The sequence below is a fragment of the Pelophylax lessonae genome (assembly GCF_965119305.1).
Source record: "Pelophylax lessonae genome assembly, chromosome: 2".
NCBI classification, from domain to species: domain Eukaryota; kingdom Metazoa; phylum Chordata; class Amphibia; order Anura; family Ranidae; genus Pelophylax; species Pelophylax lessonae.
Window position 1 is genome coordinate 123,903,507 of NC_138769.1, and position 11,423 is coordinate 123,914,929.

The 11,423-nt window shown below is 41.1% G+C and overlaps 1 protein-coding gene across 1 annotated transcript; it reads left to right on the forward strand.

Annotated features, from left to right (window-relative positions):
- Positions 1 to 7,458: 7,458 nt before the first annotated feature.
- LOC309545552 (gap junction delta-2 protein-like) lies at positions 7,459 to 8,532 on the forward strand (the record flags this gene model as incomplete). The annotated part of the gene is made up of 1 exon (XM_082244764.1): positions 7,459 to 8,532. One exon carries the CDS (start codon positions 7,459 to 7,461, stop codon positions 8,530 to 8,532), a length of 1,074 nt encoding a protein of 357 aa, XP_082100890.1.
- Between the last annotated feature and the right edge of the window lie 2,891 nt (positions 8,533 to 11,423).

Sequence of the window (11,423 nt, forward strand, 5' to 3'; positions counted from 1 at the left end):
GAGTTTCCCCTTACATCTGAATCTGCAGAGTTCCTCTTCACATCTGAATCTGCATAATTTCCCTTTACATATGAATCCACATAGTTCCCCTTACAGATGAAACCGCAGAGTTCCCCTTTATATCTAAATCTGCAAAGTTCCTCTTACATCTCAATCTGCAGAGTTTCCCCTTACATTTGAATCCACAGAGTTTCCCCTTACAGCAGAATCCGCAGAGTTCCGCTGTACTTTAGAATCCACAGTTCCCCTTACATTTGAATCCGCAGAGTTTCAAGACCTCCTTACAATAAAAGTCCACTGAGCACCCTTTACACCTGAGTCCTTTTTACATTAGAGTACTTACTGGGAGGCAGAAGAGAGAAGGGTGACAGGAGAGAGACTTCATTCACAGTGGATGGATTGAGAGGCATCAGCTATCAGCACCTTTCCTCATCTGGCTGCTGGGCTTTAAAGTTCTTGCCCACACATCCCCTTCTAGCACTGCCTGGCCTAGCTCTGCCAGAGGGTGTGGATGGGACAGAAACACGAGGAGAGGGCAGGAGGAGGAGAAGCGGATCATCTCTCTCTCCTCTCCAATCCATGCAGGGGGAGGGGGGGACTGTCAGTGCTGGTTCTGGGCTGCATGAGAAAGACACTATCAGACCCTTGCAGCCAGCAATCCTGCTGAGGAGCCACAGTGCAGGCTCTTGGGGCCCTCCTACAGTTGTTGAAATCCAGGGCCTGTTCACAATTGTGACCTTGGCTACCCTGGCAGTCCTGCCCCTGCCACAACTGCTGCACTGCAGTAAGAAGCTGCAACCCACAGTGCTGCTATTGGGAGCAGAACTTTTTCTATTTTCTGCCCATTCAACTGCTTGTGTACTGTCCTGACAATGGCCTGTGCCAGAGGTAGGTGTGATGATCAGGGCTGCCACAGTGCCTTGGCAGAATAGGGTGGACCTGTGGGCTAGGGTAGCCAAAGAAGATGCAAGTGGTAATGGTGGTGCTGTGGGTGGGGATGAGCAGCTGGGAGACATGCTGTGGGGAAGGGCACTCAAAGAACTGTAGCAGATGAGAGTTGCCAGTATTGTGCACAAGACATATTCAGAACCTTGGAAAGTGATGATGTTGATACATGGCAGAAAAGGGTACTGCTGTAGGTAAGAGTGCGCTAGACAGGGCTATTCCCTTGGGTAAAGATGGCGCATGGAGTGGAGTCGGGTGTTGTGAGTAAGTGTGACCAAAATGCCATAGCAGAAGTGAACTGTGTTTGGGGCAAAGGTGGCCAGAGGGGGTGAGGTAGAGGTGGCCACAGAGCTATGGCAGAAAAGGGTTGTCCTACTGAGGGTAAGGGTGGCTAGAGGAGGATCAGGTACAAGTGGTGTTGAAGGTAAAAGTAGCCAGAAGAAACTGACCCATAAAGAACATCTCTCTGTGGAAGCCCCTATCACAGCTGAAGAATTTGTGTGTATTACAGCAAACACCAAAACTGAAAAAGCACTGGGAGCAAATGTTTTTTCTTTATCTTGTTTAAAAAATCTCAATATTAAACATGCTAAGCTATTTTTAAAAAATTCTAGCCTTCCAGATTACTCCTTGCCTTCAATGTCTGATTCATACCAATTTTGAGGAAACCAGAGAGGTCAAAGACAATACTACAAAAACTATAGATCCATACATCTGGTTTGGTCAAGGGCTCAAAGTCTGATCCTTCTTTGTGATACAGAAAAAGCCTTTGACCGAGGCAGCTGGGACTTTATGATAGAAGTCCTGAAATGTATTGCTATGGGAGAAGTTATTATTAATCAAGTTCTTTCCTTATATTTTAATCCTTCAACTAGACCAATGGATCGCTCTTCAATTACAAATGGGACCCCACAAGGTTGTCCCCTCTCCCCCTTAATATTTATTTTTGCTCTGGAACCTCTTTTGTGTGATAGCTAATCCTGATGTCCAAGGCAAAGAAATTTACAGCTTATCTCTTATTTTTGTTTTCTAACCTGACAATTTAAAAAAATTAGTGGCCTTAAATACAGAATATCAATTTTAGAGAGAAGGGTTGCCTTGATCAAAAACTCCTCCTAATTGAATTACCCCCTCCCCCCCACCCCCCCCCCCCACACACACACACACACACACACTCGATCAAATACCTAGGTACAAATATTCCAACTAGTCTTACTAAAATATACACATTAAAGAGGGTTGAATTGAGGGTAAGAGTGGATGAAGGAGGGTCAGGTACAGGTGGAGTAATGGGTAAAATTAGCCAGAATAGAGTTCCTGTGGGTAAGGGTGGCCAGAGATGGGACAGGTACAGGTGGTGCGGTTGGTAAAGCTGGCCAAATGGGGTTGGTTTTGTTTTTTTTTTTTGTTTTGTTGGTAAAGGTGAGCAGCTAGGGGTATGAGTGTTGAGGGCTGTTGTGTAGGAGGTTGTGCTGTTGGAAACACATGCAAGCTGGAGTGATGTTGTAGATAAGGGTGGCCAGATTGGGATGGTGTTTTTGGTAAAGATTGGTAATGATTACCAAAATGAGGTGTTGATATGGATGGTTTTGAGGGTAAGGGTGGCCAGAAGGGGGTCAGGTTCAAGTAGCATTGTGTGTAAGAGTTGTTAGAAGAGGGTCGTTCTGTGGGTAAGCTTGGCCAAAGTAAGGGGGGGGGGCACAGTGTCTTGTCAGAAGAAGGTGGTCCTGTGGGTTAAGTGTGGTCAGAAGAGGGACAGGTACAAGTTGTGTCTTAACGACCCTCTGCCTTGGCCTGGAGTCTCCTCACTTTACAAAACCCTCAGTTCTTCCATCCAATTCACAAAAATCACCTATATGCTTAAATGGGGGGAATGCATCTCCAAGAAGATTCGAGTTGGAGTGAGATTTAGTGCAAAAATGCTAAGTTTCATGTGCCTTAAGTATCCTGTACACTTGACCCTTCTCTCAGCATGAACAATTCTCTAATCCAATATTTTCACTATGGTGAAGCTGACAAATAAAAAGAAGAGCGGTGCTATAAAATTATTCAACCTCTGTGATGTCAGACACATGCTGTCTAGATTGTTATGATCTGCCAGCCTTCGAAGCACTGTATGTGCATCTCTTCTCATTCAGCTTAGGGTAATGGAGTTGATGCAAATAACCTGTCCATTCCTTCTCTTTGCCTTTTTTCTAGCTCATTCTGTTGTGCTGATTTGCTGAATAGCAGCAAAAGAGGCAATGACCCCATGTCACACTTGTGTCTTTGTCACTCACTGTAAATTAAACCTTTTTGTCCTCCTATGTGTACAATGAGTGCGTGTGCTAAACAATTTGGATATGTGCTGTCAGCCTATTCTCCATAGAGTGGCCCAGGGGCATAGTCCATCACAGCCTGCTTTCTGTAACCTGGAGCCACACGATGTGACTGTCACCTATGGAAACCTCTTGTATCCTATTCAAGGGGACACACACAATAAGGTAAGTGCAGAACCTTTCCAAGCCGATGACTGCATTGTTTCCATCTCACAGACAATACTAAAAGCACTATCTATAGGAATATCAATACACATCAGGTTTAAGTAGGACACATAACAGGTGTATTCATAATAGCATTAATATTATTATTATTATCTTTATTATTATATAACTTTGCACTTCATAACCATACTATAAAAAGTTGAACCTGACAGATGACAACCAAAGTCAAAAAACATTTGCCCACTTTATTGTATCATGTAAAAATGTATATATTTATTTATTTCAATAGGTATATTATATCAAAGTGTCAGAAATAACTGAATGTATTGCCTGGCAGCAACTCTTCCAATTTAAACAGCTGTTCCCATGTTTTGATTTTCTTATTTAGGACTAACTATAATTCAGGCAAATATGAATTTGTTCTAAAAAAAAATGTTAATAGCAAGAGTGCCTATAAAAATGAGCTTGAATCTCATCGGATCCAGTCAAAATCCAGGCAATAATAGAGATATCTGCGGAGAAACAGACATCAGCAAACATCCTCTGCAGGCTGATTTCAGGATGAGGGGTGTGAGTGGAATTTTTTTGTATATGTTAATTTGTAAATCATACAATAAGAAAGTTACCCATAGTGGATGCATAGACCTAAGAGGTCGATTACACTTTTTGTGCCCTCTAAAGAGCAATCTGCAGCAGGTCGCTTATTTAGAGAGTATTTGACAGGCGGCAAATAGTTGATATGTTACCTCCTCACCACCTGTTTTAACCCCTAAAAACCCCCATTATTTCTCTGCAAAGGCCACTGCATGTGTACACCCCCATCTGCTGCCTTTGCAACTTAAGCTGGGATGGGAGTTTTAAGAATTTTACTCTAGCACACTTTTTACAGGCCTCCAATCACAAGTATAAACAAGGCCTAAGAGAGTGGTTATATGTGCAGCCGCATTCTGAGCGATCTCTGGCTTTTCTGTCTGCTGGCCGTTCATCCAGGCCAAGTATGTGCTCAAGGAATGGTCAGAAGCTTACAGGGTCCTTTATCTTAGTCAGGGACAGCAGAATAGGGATCAGTCAAGATTTTGTAAAGCTGGCCATACATAGTTAGACTTTCGTTGGAACATTTGTACAAAATTCAAAAAAATTGCTCATCAGAGTTTTTAATGATGCCATCATGGAGTCAACGTATTTCGTTCGAAAGCCCTTAAAAAGTTTGTTTGATTGCCATGCCAACATGAAGAGCTGTAACATTCAATTTTTATTGTCACAATAGTATACAAAGACAATACAGTAAATTCCCCCAACTGACTACCACGTTAACAGTTTGAACTTTAAAAGATCAGGTAAGAAATGTAAAAATGTTTCAATCTGGAGCCTTCAAATGGGTAGAAAACAGACATTGATTCTGCTGGTAATGGCTCGCTCAAGCTGTGCATTTTCCCTTAAAGGAGAGAAAGAAATTTATAGAATGTAATTGGACATCTCCATAAAAGACAAGTTGCCTGGCTTTCGTATTGATGCTTTAGCCTTAATTTCTTCAGACACTTACCTAAAACATGTATTTTTAGGGGTTTCTGACTCTAATATTCTTTTTGCTGCATGTTTGTACTGGGTATATGACTCAAAAGTATTGATAACAGACAAAGCCAGGTAAAATAGCAGTTTCCAAGTTATGTCAGAAAAGGCAGCCTAAATATTTCTTTCATGACAGGTGCACTTTAATTAGCCACTAGGATTTGCAAATGTCAGTTAAGAAGTAGGATGTGGGGTTTATTTTTATTTTTTTGTGTACAAGTGATTTCAACTATGTTTGTTTAAAGCAATTCTGCAAGTTCGCACTCAGGATATCGTTTTTTTCATATAGCGAAAATTAAAAAATGATATTAAACACCAAACTGTGTCTCACACAAATGAGAACATGTGGGTTATTTGCTAATATAGATCTGATGACGTAGGACTGCTGTTAACTTATCCAGGCTGTGAAGAGTTCACCAGAAATTTCACAGTATTGATTGCTACAGCAAGTGAAAGTGTACATAGAATGACGTTTAGGGCTCATTCACATTTATGTGGCTTATTGTAGTGCATTAACACACACACATTAACCCTTGTAGGTGTAGTCACATGCTAACATGCATTGCAGCAGTTCATTCATTATGAACAGGTTGCAACCGCACAGAAATGACTGGAAAATTGGATTCGACCCCTTTTTACGCAGAACATCCCAACACACTGCATTTGCATTACAGTGTGTTGCATTCTACTGTATTAATGTGTTGGGATGTCATTCTAAATAAATACTGCCAAAGCTAAATGCGCCAAAAAATGTGTGTTAGTGTGCATTGCTGCAATAGTCTAGGGAAGAGGTGGCCAACTCACTTACATTGCGAGCTGAATCAGCAGTATGGTTGCCCTCAAAGGGCCGGTTGTATCTAGGGGTGCACTATATACAGAGTGCAGGGTTCAGGATTACGCAACTTACGGAGTGCAGAGTTCAGAGGTGTGCTGTGTACAGAGTGCAGTTAAAGGGGTACCGTATGAACAGAGTGCAGGGTTTAGGGGTGCACTATGTACAGAGTGCAGAGTTCAAAGGTGAGCTGCGTGCAGAGTGCAGGGTTTAGGGGTGAGCTGTGTATAGAGTGCAGGGTTTAGGGGTGTGCTATGCACAGTGTACAACACTAATTCCCCCCCATCTCCCACTTGGCCCGGCTGTAGTAACTTCCTATGCAGGTGGCTCTAGTACCACCCTGTGTAGGTGGCTCTCTCTACTACCCATGTATTTGGCTCTTTCAAACCTCCTTGTGGAATTTTGTCACTTTGTAAAAAGCGCAGGCACACTATTTGGAGTTAAATCCAAGGGGTGCATGACATCTTCTGAACTTATCTCTGTTATTTATATCTGACAGGTTTATGGCTCTTCCGGAGCATACACTGATACTGTGGGCTGTGAGAGAGAAGAGAGAGGCACACAGAACAACTATGCCTGCCCTCCTCTCTGCTGCCCATTCAGAGAAGCCTTTGTATTTTGTAAATAAAAAATCACATAATACAAGGCTTCTGTGATTAGGCAGGAAGAGGGGAGGGGCAGGCATTGCAGCTGCACCAACTTTATTGTTGAAGATGCTTAGACCTAAAGCATCAGCATGGGGCTTCAAACTCCAGGAGTGCAATAAAACTGTCAAATGTAAAATATAGAGACAAGCCCAAGAGATGTCATGCGCCTCCTTGGACTTTACTCATAGTGTGCCTTCACTTTTTACAAAGGAGCTATATTCTTGAAATTCTTTATATTGGTTGTTGTTAAGAAGATAAGCTAAGATAAAATGCATCGGCTATGGTATCTGTTGTTGAGTGATGCTCAGGTCTCTTCGTGTGACATCAATGCCTGAGATTGATGTCATCACTGGGGTACTGACTACTCCTTAAAGCTTATAGCCATACATCTGTTTTTCCATTTTGTTATTTAGAATTGAAGATTTGCCAGGAGGCTGTATAGACTGAAGCATCACGTGCAATTGAAGTGAAACTCTATGTTTTTTGTCTCAAGGCAGCTTTTTCTTCTTTGTTCATATCACTTTAGTGCTGATATGTGTTTTTCTGTTTTTTTTTTTTTTTTTTTTACTATTTTTCTGCTCTGAATATGTGTTCTGGGTCAGACTCAGAATTTATTCTAAGACCCAAACAATTATACAGATAAGGAGTTCTGACTTCACTTACTGCATACTTGGTTCACATCAGAGGCTTAGGGCACAGACAAGCAAGGCAACAAGTATTTTCAGAAGGAGGTCAGCTATAGAAGTCAAAGCCAACAAGGTTTACTAGATAGCTCTCCAGCATACCTGTGATTGCACCTGTTTTTTTTTTCCTCAACAAAGTGCATAGACATGTCTAATAGAACCATCTGCCCATATATGAAAATGCTCTTTCTGGATATTCACAGCTCTGTAGTAACTATTCATTACATTTCACAGTTTTCTATTTAAAAAATAAGAAACCCTTACTAGTAAGTTTTCTGATCCTTATTTTAGATTCCAGAATGGGAGACTGGTCTATCTTGGGACGTCTACTAACAGAGGTCCAAAACCATTCTACTGTAATTGGAAAAATATGGCTGACAATGCTCCTGATTTTCCGAATCCTCTTGGTAACACTGGTGGGAGATGCAATGTACGGTGATGAACAGTCTAAATTCACTTGCAATACCCTTCAACCTGGATGCAACAATGTATGTTATGATAGCTTTGCCCCGGTTTCACATCTTAGATTTTGGATCTTTCAGATTGTCCTAGTGTCCACACCTTCCATTTTTTACATCATCTATGTACTGCACAAAATTGCTAAAGATGAGAAGACTGAGTTAGAAAGGGCCTACATTATGGAACTTCTTCAAAGTTTATCCATTGGTGAACATTTCCTGAAAACCAACCAAGGTTCAGAAGCAGATGAGCAGGTGGAGGTTAAAGACATATCCAAAAAAGGAGAGAGGTTCAAGCCAAAGTTTGCTAATGATCCTGTGAGGGGTCCCATTCCTGTGTTTGACAAGATGCACGTTATTTACATTGTCCATGTGGTGCTCAGGTCAATTATGGAAGTGGTATTCTTAGTTGGTCAATTCTACCTTTACGGCTTTGAAGTACCTCATCTTTTCCAATGTCACACCTACCCTTGTCCCACTACAACAGACTGTTTTGTCTCCAGAGCTACTGAGAAGACAGTCTTTCTTAACTTCATGTTTGGAGTTGGTCTTGGTTGTTTCATTTTGAACATTGCAGAGCTGCATTACCTGGGGTGGTTTTATGTATTTCGAATCTTAGCGCTTGCTTGCAATACTTGTTGTGAATTCAAGAGCAGGAAGAAAAAGAGGCGTATGGTACTGCACCCTGAGCAGAACAGTCTACTTATACATCTAAAGGACACTATACAAGAACGATTCGTCCTGAAGACCTCATCAAGCCTTTCCACAGAGAAAATTGGCTGTCTACCTTCCCCACCAATAAACACAATTTCCTTCACAAATGATGACACTGATGATACTACCTCAAGGAGGAGCCCAGATATTAAACACTCTAATATAGCCAAAATACCCAAGGGCAAGAAATCATGGCTATAAGTGATTGCATTTTAAAACTGTCATAGTGTTTTTGGTGTTGTTAAAGTGTGGTATTTGACTATTTAGTTCACATCTGGGTGATTATACATTAGTCTATAATTGCATGGCTCTGTGAAAATATATTTTTAAACTATCACTTGATAGTCAGTCATGTTTTTAAATCTAGTATACTAAAAGGTGGTCTTCTGTGTTGCTAATATGAGTTTAGAAATACAGATGTGTAAGCCCTGAATACCTAAAACAAGAGGCTTTGGTGGTAAAATATTTTTTCTGTAATCTGATGTACTATTTGGATATATTGATAGTCATGTAGATATTGTGTCCTGTTTTTGCCTCACATTCCAAGCATGCCTGATCTTTGTGACTTATTTATTAGAGTGTCGTGCAATGACTGGGGGGAAAAGAAGTCAGTAAATCAGTGATAAAGAAGGATCTAGGCATCCTTCTAAATTACAAAAGCATGCAATTCTAATCTTCAGTTTCTATACAAGCCCACAAATCACTTTAGCATCTAAAGTAGTTTAGTTTTGTACAATGGTTCAAAAAATGATGCCCTTCAACTGGAAAGGCAACTATTTGTAAGGGAATAGAAGACATTGACTTTAAAGAAGAACTCTTGGTGTAATTTGTAAACATTCATTTATTCCCCCAGGGACTAAGTAGGTGGTCCTGTTACAGAACATTTCTGTTAATGCTGGCAGTAGCTCCACCCCATCTAACGCCCAAATTATGGACATTGCTATATAAATCCTGTATAATAATAATAATTCCTATGCAGGGAGGTACAGCCAGCACGGCCCGCCTTTCTTTTTGAGCGGACTCTTCCTCTACTATTATGGATGAATAAACAGTGCTGCAGGGCTATGATAGAGCTGTGGGCTGCTGGTAAGCATAGAGGGAACATGCATTTGGTTCCCTGGGAGATTAAATAAAAGTTTGAAAAATTTGGTGAGACTTCTTTTTTTAAAACCTTACTTCATGCAATAAAAAATAATTAAAATTTTCTGATAACCCTCCCAGCTGATGAAAAATACATTGCTCATTTTACTAGGGGAATCTAAAACAGAGTAGTACCTTAATCCATGGTCCCTCAACAGCTGGTGCTCTGTTCCTCTGCTGTGGGTGTTGCTTCTATGTCATCAGGTCCACTGCAGGGCCTGCAGCCAAATCATCAGGATGGGTTGTGGCTGCCGGTCCTGCAATCCATGTGATGACACCAGTAAGTGGGGCAGTAACAAGACCGGTCAAAGACCAGCAAGAAAAGTGTATTCAGGGGACCAGTCATTTGGGTTATGGTATTGTAGGTCATCCTCTAGAAATATAGCAGTATAGTCCTCATCAGCTGAGGGGAGGGGGGATTTTCAAAGCCAACACCAGGCTATTCAGTTTTCAATGCACCATTGCCAATCTTAATAAAACTGTAGCTCTGGTTGCAATGCTCACCTTTAATCCAGAGCTCTCCTCTACAGAACCCCTTTTCCTTCATAAAAGTCCCTCACTCTTTCAGGTCTCCAATTCAAAAGACTAAGGAAACACTGTGAGCTTGAAGAGTCATTCCTGCCTCATTGTATTGATGTCATAATGTCAGGGCAGCTCTCTGGATCAACCAGGGCCACCCACCATCAGGAGAAGACTTAGAGCTGGTTCACAGATTGTATGGCCGAATTCGCATCACATTCGGACCAAACTTGCACAGAACCCTTTTTTGGGTCCGTACCAGAATTGGATTGCATGGGTGTTCACACCTATGCGATCCAATTCGTGTCCGAACTGACAGTTCACACTGTGATATGTGAACTGATCTGGGGGTGTCGTTAACTTTGTATTGACACCCCCAGCGATTTGCATATGGCAGTGTGAACTGCCTGCGAGTTGAGTGCGATGCGGGAACCCACAGTGGATTTGCAGGGTTCCTGCATCGCATATGTGTGAACGGGGACTTAAAGAGGAAAATCCTTCATATCTACATCACCAGCCAGAAGACATCAATAAATGATAAGCATAGTAAAAAATAAATAAATAAATAAATACAGCTGAAGGAGCCCCTAATGGGGGGAGGAAAGGGGGGTAAGGGAGATAACATGATAAGCCTGCAGTTAAGATTCAATTATTTTATTACTGTCCAGAGTTATGCTTAATGGGGGATAGAAAAGACTAAGATACTAAGATAAAATACTGTAAAAACATCTTATAATACAGGGACCTCTTGTGATTTGGAGAAAGGGAGGGTTGTAATCTTTTTTTTCCCACAAATAGAGCTTTCTTTTGGTGCTATAAACAATAAAAGAGCGACAAGTCTGAAAAAAAAAAAATAATTTTTTACTTTCTGCTATAAGACATTCCCAATAAAAAAAATTGCAAAAATCTAATTTTTTCATCAATTTAGGCCAATGTGTATTCTTCTACATGTTTTTGGTAAAAAAAAATTCCATTAAGTTTATATTGATTGGTTGGCACAAACGTTATTGCGTCTACAAACTAGGGGAAAGATTTATGTAATTTTTCTTTATTTATTTTACTAGTAATGGCAGTGATCAGTGATTTTTAGCGGGACTGCGACATTGAGGCGGACAGATCGGACACCTAAGTGACACTTTTGACACTTCGGAGGGGACCAGTGACATTACTACAGTAATCAGTGCTAAAAACATGCGCTATTGCTATACTAATGACACTGGCAGGAAAGGGGTTAACACCAAGGGCGATCAAAGAGTTAAATGTGTGCCTAAGGGATGCTTTCTACCTGTGTGGGGGTTGTATTCACTGGATGAACACAGAGACCTGTGTTCCTAAATAGGAGGAACACAGGATACTTTAAATTTATTGTGAATATATGTGCAGACTTACAGCCTGTACAAATGATAAGAAAACTGGAAGTAAAATTTTGTTCG